General features: G+C 36.0%; 1 protein-coding gene across 1 annotated transcript in view; it reads left to right on the top strand.

The window, feature by feature from the left end:
* LOC134648735 (uncharacterized) overlaps positions 1 to 16,756 on the top strand; it is a 35,857-nt gene extending 19,101 nt beyond the window's left edge. The window contains exon 3 of the mRNA XM_063503243.1: positions 16,335 to 16,756. Within this exon, the coding sequence (XP_063359313.1) occupies positions 16,335 to 16,727 (393 nt within the window). The 3' untranslated portion in view covers positions 16,728 to 16,756. The remainder of the gene's footprint in view (positions 1 to 16,334) is intronic.
* Positions 16,757 to 20,060: the final 3,304 nt, after the last annotated feature.

Here is a 20,060-nt window from a genome sequence, read left to right as displayed (position 1 = left end):
CAAACGTGATTTTTGACCAAAGTTAAGCAACGTCGGGCGGGGTCAGTACTTGGATGGGTGACCGTTTTTTTGCTTGTTTTGCTCTATTTTTTGTTGATGGTGCGGAACCCTCCGTGCGCGAGTCCGATTCGCACTTGGCCGGTTTTTTTTATACCAGGTAGGTAATAAATATAAACACGAGTAACATACTTCTAATTGCGTTTTGTTTTGTAATTTGTGTTTCAATCACGTTTTGGATGAAACTGAATTCGATCTATTTTGTATTCATATCACATAATCTTGCGGTGATTAACCTGGCCATTGGCTAGATGGATACAATATTTTCCGTCATATATATTATGTAACTCCGAGGATTCGCAATGATACCTTCCATGGTCCACTTTTGAATTGTAGAAAAAATAACTTTTGGCATAAATTTTATTTTTGGTACAAGCTTTTATCGCTGACTGTACTTTTCTTTCCACAGACAATTCTTAAAACTCCAAACACAATTCCGTTGCGTTGTTTTATAAGAATTCCTATGCCCGCCTCCTGTCTCCATGATCAGATCAGCTCTATGGTACCATAATATTACTTACCAAATTTTTAGCTTCATCGGAAACCGGGAGGTAGGTCGAATTTAACTTGCAAGATATTACCCGTAAAAACAAACATAGTTACTACATAGGTACATAGATACATAGGTACATGCACTACATACAATGCAAGTTAAATAACAAAGCTTGTATATAATAAGCGGCCAAATACCTATTAGAAAGTTGATGAAATCTAAAATACGTACAATATTACGAACTAGGTTCTTATACAGCTATTGCAACTTGGTGATCCTCGCTAAATACTGGCTAATAGTTGGCGTAGCTCCAGGCGCGAGGCGCTGGCGATGGCGCTGGCAGCCTGAATACTTAAGAGGACACTGGATTTTAGAACATTAATTGATTTTAATCCACAGAAAAAAGTAAAGAAAGGCATTACGTGGCCCATTTTCTCTTTTAAAAGTTAATTTAATATGTCTCTGATGTTTTTACTGGCAGTTCGCAGTTTTAGACGTTAAATTTGAGGTTTTAAATTATTTTTGTTTTTAAACTGTCTTTGTCTTAATCCTATGCCATAACTCATTATATGTATAGAGTGGAACAAGAGACACTACCTTCGTTATAACTGTATTGGAAATGTATATTGAATAATGGAAAGCATTTAACCACAATCTCACCTGATGGTGTGCCGATGTGGTCTAGTGGAGCCTGCTTACCTAAGAGATGTCTTAGTTCACTCTCGATTTGAAAAGATCCAAGTTATAGCAGGCTGGGAATATTAGATTAGCAGGAAGTGATATATTATATAGATTCCACTATATAGATTCCACTGTCGTGTATAATATACACTTTTATTGCGTAGGTACCTATATTCATAGGTTTTTATATTGTTTCCATTCAGTTATTGCATGTTAGCTATATTTTTGTGGACATCTGTTATTGGCTTTGTTTTTTGTTCATAGTGCTATGTATCATGTACTTTTTGTATTGCTATTGATGCCCCAAGTAAAAAAAAAACCCAATAGAGAAATGGACATCCTTCTTTTATTATCTATTCTCTGTGAGCGTATGTCCTCTTAATAGCCAGCGTGTGTCTAACGAGCGGCCGCGGCCGCAGTGACCGCGACCAATCACCGCCCAGTTTCAATTTACGCGGTTATCACACATGCAGATCACCCCGCTCCGGTGTGTGAGCGAGACAGCGCTATGCACGTATAGTGATGTCCCACTCGCACACCTGAACTGCGTGCGGATCAGTATCCAGTGTGAGGACCGCCTTAGGATACCAGTTACGAGCACTGCTGCATATATCAGTATATTACCGAGTTCATAGAAATAATTACGACCGAGAAATCGTTAAAGCTGCTATGGACAATGAATTTGACGTGGAATGGTTTTATGTTTGAAGACAAACGGCTGAAGTGGCGATGCTGAGATAGGTACCTACTTCATTGAAAATAAATTTATACCATTAAGATAATAGTAGAGCACCGCTTTTTCAAACAAATGTGGTCTCCATTTTCCTCCTTAAATATTGACAATATGGAAAATATCACAATTAATTGCCATGGTTAATAACCATGGCAATGGTTATGCCTCTTCGGAACGTTATTGACTATTTGCTTATTATGAGATTTAGGAGCAAAAACAAATTCCATAAAAAAAGGTACCTACTTATTCTTCTTAAGGTGAAGTGAGTTCAGAAAACGGAGTTTTAAAATATTCGTAGCGCTTTTTTGGATCACCGTACGGCTGCCATGAATGGTATAAGCAATCTTGAGGCCTTTTTCTACGGAACTCAACGATTCGAATCCTAAGTTTTTGACTTTCGCTCGATAGAAAACAATCACGAACATAGGTCTAAAACGGACTTGAAATATTCGTAACAATTTTGGCACAAAAGATAAAGATATGAAATTTGCTTCTAATAACGCGCAATCTTATTCTTGATGGAACTCAGTGATTCCTTTTTTTTTAAATTGAACATTAAATAAATATATTCAAAGACATGATATCAGCGGTCCCGTGCACGCAACTTCTTTGATTCAGATGGCCGCTGGCCTCGGACGAAGGCGGACGCATCGCGCTTTGGAGCTCCATGACAGCTTACTCTTGACAAATAAATCATGTACGTATACGAAAAAGTATACCAGTAGACAGTTTGTATTAAAAGAAATAGGGTAAATAATTATCATCACGTAGAGCTCGAGTTTCATTTTAAATTTGATTTGCTGTTATTTACGGGGCATAATGGTTGAAAAACGCAGTAAACTATCTTAAAACAATACGATTACAATATCATTTAAGTAATTTGCTCCTTGAAATCCCGCTTAAAATGAAAAAAGTTTGAAGACTCATTTTTACTGATTGGAATTAATTTTCATTATGCTGGTATTCATATAGCGTCATTTTAAAAACGTTCCTACGTGACTTCTGTACGTCAATGAACTGTGATGACAGATGACAATTTTGTGATTTTGTATTTATGTTAGAGAACTTTTGTTCTTCAAATATTACCTATTAACATTCAGTGCCGATAACCCGACTATCGGGTATTTTATGATTTCGTTCCCAGGCCGGACGACCCGATAGTCGGGAACGTGGTACTACAGCTTTATATGACGACATTTTTGCGGCCTATTTTGTTGCAGTTACATGCTGTTCTGCAAACCTTCATGAAATCAAGAAAAAATAAGCGGCTATGGTCTAGCCTCAGTCCTAGCGAGTTTTTGCGGCTTTTGAGACAGAGATATACTTACCTACGAGGCTTACAGGCTGGTTTGTGTTTGTGGTTGTTTGGATACATATAAACAGTATTATACAAATTTACTAGGTACCAAATAAACAAAGTTCAAGTTCAATGACATCCTGAGCATATTTAATTTTTATACCACGTCGATGACAAACAAGCATACGTCTGATAGTAAGCAGTCTCCGCAGCCTATGGACGCCTGCAACTCCCAGAGTTGTTACATGCGCGTTGCCGAGCCTATCACTCCGTACCCTCGTTGATAACTGGCCACCTTACTCACCGGCAGGAACATAACACTATGAGTGGGGTAGGGTCTAGTGTTATTGAGCTGCGGTTTACTGTAAGGTTGAGCTCTGCTCTAGATCTGGAATGACATCCGCTGTGCTGTGCCCTACCACGCAGATGATGATATTCACAGTACCCATACCTCTCTTTTGGACGTAGTTCAAGGACATACCCCCTGTCCATATACCTTAAGTATTTGAAAACAAAATGGAATAATTATCCTAAAGCACCCAAATATAATTAAAAGGTATAAGATAATCTATATATGTAAATGCATATACAATGTTTGCGTAATTTTAAGATTTTTTTTCAGATTAGTTTACTTTTTACTTTAGTAATAAATACATACAAACATGAACGCTGAAAACAATACACTCTTTTTGTTTCGGCAGTCGTGTAAAAAGCGGTACCGTACTGCTTACACCGTAGCTAAATCAGTCCCCGCATAGTGCAACATTCTATGTATATCAAATTTATGTGCAATCCTAATATATACAGTAAGTAAGTAGGTAGGTTACATTTCTACATGTATAAAATACAATTTACCTACATTAAAATTTTGATAATAGTACCTATTTTCCACCCACCAATTTTCACCCTGCCAGGACTTTACTTATTGATAAAGATAAAGAAATGTTTATTTGCAAAAATGTAGTGATGGATAGGTGGACAGTAATTCTGGATGCGTACAGTTCACTTGTAGAAGCATGCAATTTTTTCTTATTAGCTAGGTACAGTCACCTGGAATAGTATCGATAGCTTTGGGTTCAGTTGGCGTAAAGGGCAAAATTTTAGTTTTCATAAGACGCGAAAAACAGCATTTTTTTTTATGTTGATATTTATATAATATTTTTGTTGTTTATGAAGCTACATTTTTGATGTGTATTAGAAAAGTACTCAAAATTTTAGTAACTTTACCCTGAATTAGCAGTCATTGTATGAATTAAATACGAAAGAAGTTACTCAATGTCCTTTACAATTGGTCAAAAACACTATGAATGTCTTTTACACCCATACATTTTTTGGTAATTTAGTGTATCTTGTTTAGTAGGGGGTCGTAAGTGACATTCTCAGACTATTTTATTCTAAATTCGGGGTGTATTAGTTACCAGTCACGGTAGTCATGTTAATGAAGACGGTAAACTAAATATCCCAGTGCTTAATGCTAGCCGCCTTATACAGGGTGGATTTTCTTTTTAGGTCAGTGAGGGCAGCTACCAGATCCCGTGCTGCTACGAGAAAACGGTCTTAGAAGACTTCGATTTCAAATGAATGAAGATTGGCTTTACAGATTTTGGAAAAAACATACAGGGTGCGAGAAAAAGGAAATTTTTGACAAACCTTTTTTTTATGCCAATCGATCCCATTCCTATTGAGAATCAAAAGCTTGTATGCAATCAGAGAAAAAATCCGGCTAGAAAAATCCCAAAAAGCGAGGAAAACTTTTACCAGACAATTTGTATGACAATGAAAACTTTTATTTTTCACATGCTATTTTTGGATGCCAATCGATTCCATTCCTATCCAGTATCAATAGTTTCCTAGGGGGTCAAGTTACGGTAATGTACTAAAAACTACTAAGCCACAAATTAACTGCAGCCTATGGATCAACTACACTAAACGGGCTCTCAGCGCCCTACGCGTCCAATATAATAATAGCTTTAGGATGCTGCTGGGGCTGCCGCGCCATTGCAGTGCATCGGGAATGTTTTGCGAGAGACGTACGGATGGCTTCCATGCCATAATGCGCAAGCGCGTTGCGTCCTTGGTGAGGCGCCTGCGCGGCAGCCCGAATAGCCTCCTTCAGACGGTGGCAGAGCGCCTAGATGGCCCTTTCCAGCTTCACTGGGATAAGCTGCACAGGGCGTATATCTGACTGTTTTTATGTATTATTAGTTTAATTTTAATATTATATTTTTTACTTATTGTTATTGATTTTAATTTTAATGTACCTACTTATATTGTTTTTATTCTAATTTTGTTAATTAATTTGATTATTGTGTAATTATGGATCACTTATCTGAAATAAATGAATTTATTATTATTATAATTTGCTTGTGTATAGAAATCTGTTATGCATTGTGTTTATTACAACTATATGTTTGGACCATAAATATTCCTAAAAAATGTTAAGTTTATGGTTGATGAAAAGGCTATTATTATTTACCTATTTGATTATAACTGTAAGTTTGTTAGTTTAACTACTATATTGTTAATACCACTCAGAAGCTAAAGAGTGATTACTTAGTTTACTCCATTGTGTTCATCAACATATGCGTTGTATTTCTTGTTATTTAATAATATTCCTTAAGATATTCCTTAAGATGATCTCAATAGTATTGATCTTCTCTTGTTTTTTCTGTAGGATTTGAATAACAAAAATGTTTAATAAGATGTAACATTTATAATCTTTTAAGGCGAAGGTTTCGGCCCCGCCCCAGCATGTTGGCAAGTCCAACAAAACTTTTTACTTTCGTTACCATAGAAACCATAGTAACATTTCCTTCACATTTTTACACCTATACGAATAGTACGTGTTAATTTTCTACTTTTATATAAAATATATTTGTGGCTACAAGACGGAGTTTCTGTTCTTCTACCTCTACGAACCAGCTACAACCACCGCACCGCTGAACATTATTATTAATAAACACTTTTTCCATACATTTACTAGAGTCTGGCTAGTCAAAAGAGAGATAGCTTTGTTGAGAGATATTTCATTGTTGTATCACCAATTGCCTATGATAGAAAAAAAAACTAAAAGTCAGTTGTCAATTTATGTCATTCATTCAAATTGTTTGGGGTTTATAATGGGTTTATTTTAAATAATATTAATAATGTATATACTGAGTGAGGTCCGCAAACTATTATTTAAGCTCGTAAATAATTACGACAATGTGCGAAGTCGACGTGTAGCGTTGTATGATGAAAAACTGCAATGTTTACAAGTCGTAAGCAAATGTAAACAAATTAGGAGGTTGGTGCTCTATAAATATTTTGATACTTAGCATTTAAGCAAATTTGGCATAGTACTTATGTATTTTTTGGTGATGGAATAATAATACGGTATCATCGAGCTAGGTCTTATTTACACTACATTTAATTTTTCGACTTGTTACAATGGTATATGGTGAGAAAGTGTTAACATATGTGTAGAAATTATGTGACCTGACTTTGAGTGCACGTCAACGTATATTTAACTTATATTCTTAGGTACCTTAGGTAATATTTCAGTAGCCAGACTCTATGGAGAAAACGTGAAATAAGTATTCACAATTTTCTATCTCGCCCATCAGTCCTACAGCAATGTCTTCGTACAGTATTATGGTCCTTAAATGTAACAGGACTCATTGTGAAACAATTAAGTAAACGAATTAATTAAAACCGATTCGGTCTTTAGTCATTAAGTATTAATTACCAGTTCATCCTGATACGTTCCAAACTTTGTGAGTGTGTTTGAAACGAAGCATTGTTCTTTATTTCAACTAGTTATTGTAGCCAAGCTCAACCAATGACACAAATAATTAAATTACGCACAAACAACAACAACTTCCACCGCTCAGAGACGGATAATAAACAGTCATAACATAACCCTACGCCAGACAAGCTGCGTATCCGATGAGAATCAGGAAAGCGACGCAATGGGCAGTCGGTGATACACATGTTTCGTTCTCCTAACCAACAAGAAATGCGAGCCGGAAAGGTTCAGAGTGTATTATGCACAGGCTAGTATGCTGTCGCAAGACTATAAGAGATTACACTGCGAGTAAAACAATAATAGTTGGGGGAAAAACTTTTGAATGGCAAACATTATATTTTGGTAACAAAAGACTCATAAAACTATTTATTAGCGAGTAAAACAATAATAGTTGGGGGAAAAACTTTTGAATGGCAAACATTATATTTTGGTAACAAAAGACTCATAAAACTATTTATTAATTTGGCATTATAGACCTTTACGTCCATAATCATTATAATCAAAGATAACTGCGGAAAAAACTCTTAGCGTAAATGCTTTCAAATTTAAGGGCAAAGATTACATTATAGTAATAAAGGTCACAGAAAACGACTTATTTGGTATTATACACCGCTACGCCCATGTTATTTGTTTTAAATATAGAGTTAAGAAACTGATTTGTGGTAGTAAACGACAGAAATATTAGAAAATTCCTTTACAACCTGGTTCACCTCGTATACTTATGGTTAAATCATTTTTAGGGCGGGTCGTAAAGGGCAAGTAAAATAATATCAATAGGAAAATATGTCCTTTACGACCATCTTGACGATACGACATGGAGAATTTTATTATCATGACAAATGACGGGCTTAAAGGACGACAAAAGACTTGTAAGTCCTTTACAACAGTATTATTATTTAGTGGTAATAACTAGGGATGTACCGACTAGTCGGGAAAGCCGACTATCCGGCCACATTTGTAGTCGGCGATTAGTCGGCGACTAGTCGGCGAAAAAGGCCGATTAGTCGGTCTATTATTAATTATAGAAAGCACGACATAAATAAAATAAAAAGCCAATATGAATCAAATGTTACATGCCCATTTTACTCAAATACGTATTTAGGTTACAAAATGAGCTTGTGTTCATATTAAATTCATGTATAGGTAATTATGTAGGTGTATCGTCGCAGTAGCACAGAACATCTTTCAGTTGATATTGAAAGCGCGACGACGCAAGGACAAAAAAAAATGTTTTTATAATGCATCCGAACTTGAATAAATAAATCTACTACAGTTGCCATACATATATAATCTTTATCGGGAAGTAACGATTATGAATTTGGCCGACTAGCCGACTTGAATAACCTTTACGATACTATCTTTGAACTTATAATTTATAACTAACTGGTAATTTACGCCCCTTGAGCTAAGCTGTTTTTGCAAGCTCATAGTGTACAAATTGGGTCGTAAAAGCAACTTTTCTCGAGGTATCGAAATTTTAACTATGCAGAACGCTTAGAATTCTGAAAAAAAAATGTATACATAACTTATTTTCGTCAAACTGTCCTTTGCGCCAATTGAACCCAAAAGTATATATATATAGATATCTATCTCTTTGAAGGCCGCAAGAATATGTGACACGCTCTTATGGCTCTACAAATAAGGTCGTGTCAGATATTATTGAGGCCTTTCGTTGTGTAACATATTATTGCAGGTGACTGTATTAATAACTAAATAATAATTATATACAATTTGATGCTAAGGTAAGTTATATACTAATAACATCATCGGAATACACATATGAGTTCATTGAAATTGTCATTGAATTGATTTTGCGCCTTATCGAAAGCCGGACAGAATACAGTTGGTACCTAAATAACGTATTACCTACATCTGAAGACTTCTGTATTTATTCGGTTTAGTATTTAGTATGCGCAATGCGCATCTCAACAACAATCAAATGAATTAGATTATTTACATTTAAGTACGTCACGTTTGACATTAACAGACAAGGAAAGCAAGATAAAATGTATTGTTTCTCTTTCTTCTTTCAATGGAACGCTTTTACAGTTCCTGTTCCTCTAAAAAGGCCAATGGTTAACACTAAACTCAAAATGCTCTCATCTGCATCTTAAAAAAAACAGCTTGGGTCACTGACCTGTCCCAGTAAAGTGAGGTAGTGTGCGTGAAGTGTGCTTGTGTGTGAAATGGGGTAATTTGACAGAATCTGAAAATTTTCCCCGGGCATACCTCGCCTTAAATAAGTATTTGAAGTCTAACTCGCCTGTCGGTTGAGTGATACCATCTGTCATAACTTGTATCGAGCGTGAAATCCTAAAAGGCGTTGGTTAAAATACGGCTCCGAGTTTGGGAAAATATCGTCTCACTTTTGAAAAGTGACGCCAGATGGAAAGCCGCGCCGCGCGGCGATGGGTATTTCAAATCATTTCGAACTTTATAGGTACTGGCTTGGGTAATGGCTCAGCATCTAAATTCTTACAAATACACAAGTCAAAATGGCAGGTTAAGACAAACGATTAATAGCTAGTGCGTGTATGAATTACGCCAATACAAATGTAATACAACAATGGATCTTCGTTATAATTACTATAGGTATAGGTAGTACAATATAGTAATACACACTTTTTTTGTAATGTCCACACTGAATGAGTTAACATGTTTATTTTATTTCATTGTTACTTCGCTTGTCGATTGAGCATCTTCGCTTCGTTACATGCATGTGCAATTGTGCATTGATCTAAAATATTTTAATGAGAGAACTCGCAACACTGATAGTACATAAAAAAAATTATTGATGCACTTAGCGAGCTGAACACAGACGGAGATATATTATATATTTTCCTTTTAAAGCTATTGTGTGGGTATATCTTCCGATGCGTCAGTAAATCAGCAAATTATATAGTACATGCTGAGTATCTTTATTTTTGACAATCACGATGACTTGTATTATATTTATTTGCAAATAGAATTCTTAGAACAAGAATCGGAAACAGAAAAATGGGTCAAAATTTGTAGTGGCGTCTTTACATTTTTATCTAAAGTATGTTTCAATATAAAATTGTAACGGATGATTTACATAGAAATACACACTTATACATTATGCATCTTAGTTAGTAAGCGTTAAATTAACCATAGACAAAGGAATATCAAGACATATAAAGAAGTTGCAATTAAAGCGTCGAAAGCTGAAGTAGAAAGAACTGAAGAGCGACAGACATTTGGTGGTACATATGAAGGTTGATTACCTAATCTATAATCACCTAATTAATTCTCTGTCAAACTAGAGCTTTAATATTTTGCACTACTTTTATTCGTATTATTTTATCTGTGCAGCAAACGACACGACAACGTTATTAAGCCTCTTTGAATGGAGTAAGTCAGACAATTTCATGAAAAAGCCTCCATTAAAGCTAATTCATTAGGCACCCAGCATGGAGCGCCGTAATAAAGGCTTCCTACGAAGGAACGCCAAAACGATAACATTGCTCAGACGGTAAATTTCATTAACATTTACTGCGAAATCTGGGTGAAGACAGGTAAAGAGCGGAATTTATTATCCAGTTCATTGCTTTTCTTATATCTTGAATTAAACCCAGGATAAGTGCGTATTGGACCATAAAGGGCACACGATACCAAAAATGCAAAAAACTTCGAAAGACTCTTAACGCTACTTCATGTTAAGTTATGAATTCTCTAGCACTAAACCCGACAGAAGAGGGGGTAAGTATGTAAGCTAAACCCTGTAAATTATGTAAAAGCTGTAAATTATGCAATAATATAATAACTACAATCCAAGGGATCCCAGTTTCAAAATCGTAAAACAGAACACACCTAATAAAGAAATATAATACTGTTGGTTTAACAGCTTCTCTATCTTTTTAATCAGCTTCTAAATTTATTGATAAGTTAAAGAACTTGGTGCCGTAATCTCTAGAAAGCATAGTTTTTTTTATAAATATTACTACACGCGGTAGGGTGTAGGTAGGTACTTTTTAGGGTTCCGTAGCCAAATGGCAAAAAACGGAACCCTTATAGATTCGTCATGTCTGTCTGTCTGTCTGTCCGTCTGTCCGTCTGTCCGTCTGTCTGTCCGTCCGTATGTCACAGCCACTTTTCTCCGAAACTATAAGAACTATACTGTTGAAACTTGGTAAGTAGATGTATTCTGTGAACCGCATTAAGATTTTCACACAAAAATAGAAAAAAAAAACAATAAATTTTTGGGGTTCCCCATACTTCGAACTGAAACTCAAAAATTTTTTTTTCATCAAACCCATACGTGTGGGGTATCTATGGATAGGTCTTCAAAAATGATATTGAGGTTTCTAATATAATTTTTTTCTAAACTGAATAGTTTGCGCGAGAGACACTTCCAAAGTGGTAAAATGTGTGTCCCCCCCCCTGTAACTTCTAAAATAAGAGAATGATAAAATTAAAAAAAATATATGATGTACATTACCATGTAAACTTCCACCAAAAATTGGTTTGAACGAGATCTAGTAAGTAGTTTTTTTTTATGCGTCATAAATCGCCTAAATACGGAACCCTTCATGGGCGAGTCCGACTCGCACTTGGCCGCTTTTTAATATGTCTATTTCTATTAGATACCTGCAGATGCAGCTATTTTATTTTTAATTTTATATAATTGTCTCTTAGTATTCCTGATATTTCGGCAAATAAAAAGAAAGAAAGAAAGAAAATACATTTATTCACGTCAAACCAAACCAGTTAATTACATAAAATACATAGGAGAGAAAGACGTTAAAAAGGACACCCACTCAGCGTAAAGGTGACAGTCCATTTCCAACCGCAGCTGCACTACTTACTGATCATTTTACTATGGAAATTGACAGTAACAGCGACGCGTTCAGTACCAGTAGTGCAGCTGCGGTCAGAAATGGAATGTTACCATTATGCTACGGTAAGCCGCAGCGCTGATTTTCAGTGGTGACCTAACTTATAATTAACTTAAGATTAAGGAATAAAGACAAAAATTAACACATAGTGGAAAACAATAAATAAAATAGATAAAACAGTAATTAAAAGAAGACAGTTATGAGCCTACCGCCATTAAACATAAAACAAATCAAACGAAACACTTTGGGTTAGAACGATGTTAAATTATATGAACTGAAATGCTATAAAACTAAGAAAAAGTGCCCAGTTTTGCCCAGTGCTATAAAAATGGTATCTTATTGACAGTTTAATATAATGTAAATGAAAGTTGAAATAGTAAAATATTTACCGACTGCATCATGGCTACATCGCCGGGAAATGTTAAAAAGTTAACTTCCAAGACTTTGATTAAAAAAACCCTCAAAAGAGTGAAGCTAACTAAGAGCGTGTACCTAAAAAAAGCATAGTATAATGAGAGGCGGAGGAGACCACTAATTCTTAAGCCGACCACTGACTAATAACAGTCCGCCGGACAATATGGGCCGGTCAGTTATTCGGAACTGTCAAATTTTTGTTCTAACTGACAGGCCGATATCTTGGCTTGTTAGTCAGTGGTCGGCTTTAGTGTACACAGCGGCAAATTCCGGTGAGGTCGGACCTTCATATAGGTACAGTGAGCATAATTAGAGACCGTAAATTTACATTAAGTCGACACTCGGTAAAGTGACGCTAGTAATATTTGCGCTCGCTCATCTAAGTCAACTAATTAAGTAGAGCGCGTTATTGAACTTGACGAGTATGTAGCGAAACATTTTGACGCCCCCTGTACGTTAGGGATAAATGGTTAAATTAAATTCAATGTGACGGTGAAATTTATTAACTACCCGAGGTCTAAGCAAGATCAAGGCGGCCTAGCCAAGGTGATGATCGCTATCGCTTCGCCATCGCTTTGTGTCTCTCTATCACTCTTCCATATTAGTGTGACAGTGACAGTTGCGTTTTGTTCGCTACGGAGCGTTAGCGATTGGCATGTTGGCTACGGGTAGGGCATGATCCCGGGTATTCCCGGTTCTTAATTTCCCGGGAATTCCCGGGAATTTTGTAGTGTCAAAAGAACCGGTACTGAAGACCCGGAACCGGTACTTCCTGGTTCTCCCGGACCCGTGTTTAAATTACCTTTATATTGCTATTTTGTAGTAAGTAGTCATAATATATATGGCGTTATTCATAAACGGCTACTAACTTAATCAGTTGATGATCGTCGTTATGCCATAGAGAGGGACAAACGACGATCATCAGCTGATTAACTTAGCAGACGTTTATGAATAACGCCGATAGTATTTTAGCTAGGTGCATTAAGTAGCATTTAAATATGTTGGTTTGAAACGGAGGACACAAATAACCCGACGCGGATGACGGTCAATTGTAAAAAATAGCTGTGTCGGCGAAGTCCGAATAATATTTCGTATAGTCAGACCAAGCTAAGTTGGTAGCGATTTTGATAGCACAGACTGTGCAAGTGTTATTTTAAACGTCAAATTCTTTAAATTTTGGCGTTTACTTTAGCAGCGACATAAGCGGTTGCTGAAGTAATAGCGGCTCGGCCACAATATTGAGCAACTTGCGACGGCGGCAGCGATAACCATAGGTTGGGGTGAGATACGGCGATTGGACCTTTCGTTCCCACCTATGGTTGTCGCTGCTGCCGCCGTCGCCCGTCGCTGAATGTCGTGTCCGAACCGTAGGTGTTATACCGCCAATGAGAGTAAGCTTGCTTAGTAGCCGACAAAAAAGTTGGGAGAGCTAGACCGCACCAATCACATGGATACTAAGACCGGCATAATTAATCGGGACGGTAGCTTGGGTCCAACTGGAGGATGTGAATGTAACGTTCTGGATTTTGTTGAAGTGTCTCTTAAAATTTGGTCAATATTTGTATTGAATGTGGGTAATTTCTAGAGTCGCGGCGGATGATGTTCATAAATATGGGTAGGAATGGTCAGTCTCAAAATGTAGTCATGGGTTAAATTCGTATTATAGTGATTTCATTTATGGCATTCAATAATACTTATGAAATTGTAATTATTTATATAGAATTTATTCATTCAGAAGGATTGTAATAGACTTAAAAAACGAAGTTCTTAAAAATTATTATATAAATATCCTAAGAACCGGGAAGAACCGGGAATCCCGGTACCGGCCGTGCCCAGAACCGGGAAATGAAATTCTCGGTACCGGAACCGGTACTGCATGCCCTAGCTACGGGGCCCTAGACGGGGCCAGATCTTGCTTTCGGGCAATTGAATTACAAAGTACGTACATACATATATTAGCAGATAAATGAGATAAATATAACTATGTAGAGAGAAAGAAACTCCGGCGCACTGTTTTATGACCTCTGCAATCAATAAAAAAGCTTTGATTAGACAACAGTTTCCACCCAAAGTGACCCAAACAATGAAAATTTTCCGTACATAATCTTCGTCAACTGGGCTATTCTGTGGCCTCAAAGCAGTAGCGGCGCCAATCGGGCCATCAATAGTGGCTTTGTTCAACGATTCCAATTTAACTGCCTTCGGAAACAGGTTTTAAAGCGTATTAACTCCATGGTTGTTTGTTTTTGTTGTTCACGGTACTATTGTCGTCGAAAGACGTTGATTGCACATAAATTCTTGCTAGTATTTTGTATTAACTATCGTCTATTCCTGTTGTCTCAGTAGATGATACTAGTGTGTGAAAGGAAGGTTCCTTCAAAATCAAAAGAAGAAAGAAGAAGAAGGTTTCTTCAAATCATATCTTAGAAAGGTTTATTTTCTTTACATTTATTTAGTTTTAGTATACGTAGGAGGTCCTACGTATACTAAAACTAAATAATTGTAAAGAAAATAAACCTTTCTAAGATATGATTTATTATTTACAAACCAGATATATAGAGTGTATTACTAAAAGAAATTAAAAACTAGCTTAAATCTAAAATAGACCCTTGAGGCATTGTATCGCAATGCTTTCTTAGAATATGTTATGTCGTAGGTACTTACTACGTACATGAGTTTTTCTAAGAAATATCTTCTTTTATAAATACGTTGTGAATAGTTTATGAGTAATAATGTAGTACAAAGACCGACTGAAAATAGTTATTAAACCTAAATAGATACCTAATTTTGGCTGAAACCAAAATAGAAATTTCTTTTTTCCTTTGAAAAACATTTGTAAATTATTGTCGAGGTTTTATTTATACTATTTGCACTATCAATAATGGTATACTTTATTATAGTTAATAGTGTTTATAGTTTAATATAAATGCACCAGAAATTATTATAATTACCAACTAACATAAAAACTTAAATATACACTGAAGCTTGGCCAAAACTGAAACCGAAAGTTGGGTCGGGCACTAAGTACCTACATTCTAAACGTAATTGAATTACTTATCCGAAATTAACGTTTGGCTCTCTGGAAATCCGTAAAATGAAATTACCTTGCCTTGATGTTGTGTGAGATTTGAAGTTAATCTAATAAACTTCAAAGTTTGTGGTTAGGTAGTTTGAACTTGAAGTTTTTTTATTTAAGTTATCGTGAAAAAAAAGGGATATATGGAATGAAATTTAGCATACAAATACCTGCTTAACATGTATGGACTAGGTTATCTAGACGATCATTGGGGGTAAAATTATTATTAATGTGATTAAAGAGTTCTAAATAGGCGTAATAGAAATTAGTTAAACAAGTGAAAACTAAGTAGGCTTATTTAGTAGCCAGTAAATTTTTAAGATAGTTTATTTGTTTTTACGAGATTCAAGCAAAAATATCTTGATAAATCTTACTGAATTGATCTTGTTATCTATAAAGCTACAAATGCTCCCAAGTTGCCTTACAAATTTAATACTTAATTTCATTATTCATAGGAATCATAGGTACCAATATATTTTCACCAAATTATATTATGGTAATCAAAAATGTTAATTCTATTGCCATTCTGTTAACGAACCGTCATTTCTATTAATGATCAGCAAACTCTACGTACCTGCTTACCTACGCTATAACGATTCTGCAGAATCGTGAAATCTGAGGTTCTACTCGTAGAATTATCCAATTACCTATAGGTAAACTTTATTATAAATCTGAAAAGAGTAATACTTATAGATTTAGAGCTAGGTACTCTAAAATTAATAAGACAGAATCTTAGTAGCCATTATATAAACTAGTACTCTGGTAACTTTGTTTGGATATTCCTTTTCTAAGCTCCGCTGTAGAGTGACCAAGTACTTTAGAACATGGCCTGATTGATTCACATTCAGGTTTAGATATGCTTTAGACCTTTTTTGACTTTTTAGGACTATCTTAGAAAAATGTTAGACATCAACATAATTTACGATTTTTTCTGTTCCAGCGCCTTGATTTGGAAGCAGCAATCACCGCAAACCATTTGAGAGAAAAACAAGAAGCTTTAGCTGCTGAACAGGCTACGAGGGAGGAACACTCTAGTGGGAAGAGCACTCCTCGACCACAGTCCCCTAACGGCTCAGTGCATAAGGATTTATCCAGGGTACCTTCCAAAGTGAGCCAAAAGAGCAACGTAGCGGATGAAAGTCATCGTTTCATCAAACCTATCATCTTAGTCAATGACAGACCCCCGGATGATTCTGATGATAAGTGGACGCAACTTGTGGACGTGATTTCACAAAGTGAAAAGTATAAATCGATTACGTGTAGAAAGAAATTTAAGCGAAAGTTCTGTAGAAGTAAGCGTATTACGTTTAAAAGATCTTACTCGATAGCGTGACATGTGCCAATTAAATTAGTGACGTTGTCTGATATTGATATATTATTTGATTAAATTAGTGACATTGTATGATAAATTCTTTGATTACGATTGACGCTTTTCGGTACAATTTTTATACTCCGAAAGTTAACTGGAAGTTAAGTTACCGGACCAATCCCAATAAGGCCTAGTTTCCCCTCCGGGTTGGAAGGTCAGATGACAGTTTTTAAAGGTTGGGTATTGAGTTGCATGTTTTTAACAACTACTATACGGACGAAGTAGAGGGCAGACGCTAGTCTATAATAAACGAAAAATCACAAATTTTAAAGGCAAGATTTTATCAATTACGAATTGAATTGATGGAGTTACCAATTTGCCAAAGTAAAATAATAAGTTAGCATTTTAAAGTCTGATAGGGATTAGATTATGACTTCAAGGATAAAAGGGCAAAGTGGATATAATTGAATAAAATCGAAGGGCAAAATTTACTTTGAATTTACAATTTAGGTATTTGCGGACAATTTCTAATATTAGCTTGTTTGTCCGTAAGTTTAATATAGTGCAGTCAAAACTTAAGCATAAGATTCTAAAAATACTATCCTACCAGTGCCACCCACTTATGTGACAGACTTATGTATAAAAAATAAATAAAATTACAAACGACATAAAATTACAATGTCTTTCCCATCGCGAAACAATGGTGTTCCGGACCTTTGGGAGGCGTGCGCGGAGCTGAAGCCAACACGTAGAGCCATTTTGACACTTTCATTAAATATAAGGGGTACACTATCAAATTACAATTATTATTACCTTTTCCGGTCTCTGAAAGTGAATCTATTCATTAATAATAATAGTGATGCATACTGTAATGAATACGAATAGAACTTACTGCACAACATAAGTGGTCGGTTTTTAGCACTGGCAGTTTTTTGTATGACTGATATGGTCAAAGTTATTGTAAGTAATACATATTTGCCTAAATTTGACTATTTTTTTGTTGTAAAACTCGATATATTATAATGTAATCTTGGTGCAAAAACATCAGAAAATCCACGTGACGCGGCCACAAAGTGCTCGTTTGCGCACTGTTTGATTGTTGCTAACTGGCAACTGTAGTCGGCGCGAAATGAGTTGAGAGGACGTCTGCTCTACTAAATTACAATGGGTGGACACTGGACGGAGAGGTCTTGTGTTCAGTAAAATAGTGCACTAAGTATAGGACTTTTTTCGAAACTGCGGCCAATCCAAAAAAAGGATGCTACGGTATGTGTTGGTGGCCACATAGGTACGTTTATTTCCGATATTTCAAAACAAATGGGTCGTCTCTGTTCATACTTAAATTAGCTAATAATTGCTCAATTGATACGAAACCAACGATATAAAACTAGTCACAATTTACCCTCCTATAGGTAGGTACGTCTAAGCCTTATTTACCAGATATTATTTACCAGATATTGCCTTAATGTAGTTCGTATAAGTAACTATATATGAATAATTTTAGCCCAAATAAATAGAATATACAAAGATCATTGGTAGTAATATCCGAAGTTCTTTTTAAGAAATAACACAGGTGCTACCATATACGATACATCACATACGTTATTTGTCTCGAGACATCCATCTTGTGTAGTTTTAGTAGTTCCATATTTCATCAGTGTCACAGAGAAATAACTCACAGAGATTTAGCTTAAAGTAACTGTGCTCTGGAATTCCACTATTACATTTTATAATGCAAAGCACGGCGCAGAGGCACGCCATACAGACGCCGTGCGTATCTAAACAATTTACGATTTACACCAACTGGAAGGAGTTTGATGATAAGAGTAAAAAGCTTCTGTACAATAATGAGTAGAATGCTCTCGTGACACTCATATTTATTTTACACATTACCATACACTTAAATTGACACAAAGAAGGGAAGGTCGTGATTTAAAACCTCCTTGGTACACGTTGAGTTCACAAACATATTTTCAAAAATATGTGTACTGTCGCCATCAGATATATTATATCGGAGCGCCTAAGGCTCACACAAATATCTGAACACGCCTCTATTGTCAGGGCGTTAGAGTGCGTGTTGAGATATTGTGAACACCTTGGCCGTTCCGATATATCTGAGGCTGTACCTACATGCTCTAAGACACTGACAGGTCGAGTAGGTAAATATTATTTTTGGAACCTTGTCTTTTAAGGATACATATATGTATATGAACTCTACTGTACTATGACTGTGCGAAAGAAGAAAGTTGTAAGAAAGTAGTTGTAAGAGACAGCATCTGATGCTGTCTTTTACAACTTTACTTGCACTGCACATTAGAGCTTAACAGGTGTAGGAGTAAGTACCTGCTCCAGCTTGTATGCAACAGTTTCTCTGTAAGTTAATTCCTCTGTGTATTCCTGTACAAAGACGACTGCGGCGGCTTGTTGTTGCCAGAAATTTGCATTTTACACTGACGCTTAATTACTTGTGTACTCGCTATATAACTAACAAACTGAAAAGGGGGTAATAGTGTACCTGCTAATATAGTCATAGAATTTTCGGTAGCATTAATAACTCTTCTAGCTAGTTACTTATTTTGAGGATATATAGTGTTATATTTCTGGTAAGTTGGTTGGTATTGAAAAGATTGCTAGAATTGGAGTTACGAGCATCCATAGGCATCGCTGTAAGCTTAACACGGTAATATAAGCGAGCCGTTCGCCAGTTTGTCACCGTCGAAGTCCCTTAATTTGGCAGTGTCCAAAATACTGAACACAATCTTATACCCTCTTTTTGTATTTTTTTCTTTACCAGTATCATTAATACTTTTGAGCGCCGAGGTTTGAATTCACGACCTTCTGTGATTTTTGCCAAATTAAGGTTTAAAAATGTATATTTCCTATCATTCAAACCTAACCACACTTAATTTGTAACTACATTTCCCGTATTCGTTTACACTTCACTTAAAAGGAATCAATGATGTTTGTGTCCGAATTTGAAGGGAATCTTAACTAGGTTAATGTGGTCGATAGAGAATAATCACATGAACCCTTTGAACATTAGGAACTTGTAATGCTATGACGTATACGGCTCCTTGAAGTTTCAAACGCCCATTAGTTGTAATAGGTTTTGAACCTTCAACTAAAAGTGGTCAATACCGCCCCCCAGTGGGCGCTGAAGAGTTTCAGGGGGGCGGTGAGGACCGCGGAAGCGATTGGGGGGCGTTCATGCTGCCCAGAGGGGCGCTTCCGCAAGTGAAAAAAAAACTAAGATATTAGATAATACAAATAGATTTATACCTGAGTATACGGTTTATTTGTGTTTCCTACCTAAAACAGCATTTTGAGGAATTAATTCTCAGCAAGCTGGAAATCGTT

The sequence above is a fragment of the Cydia amplana genome, chromosome 6 (assembly GCF_948474715.1).
Source record: "Cydia amplana chromosome 6, ilCydAmpl1.1, whole genome shotgun sequence".
Lineage (NCBI taxonomy): Eukaryota > Metazoa > Arthropoda > Insecta > Lepidoptera > Tortricidae > Cydia > Cydia amplana.
This window is presented reverse-complemented; position numbering and strand designations above follow the sequence as displayed.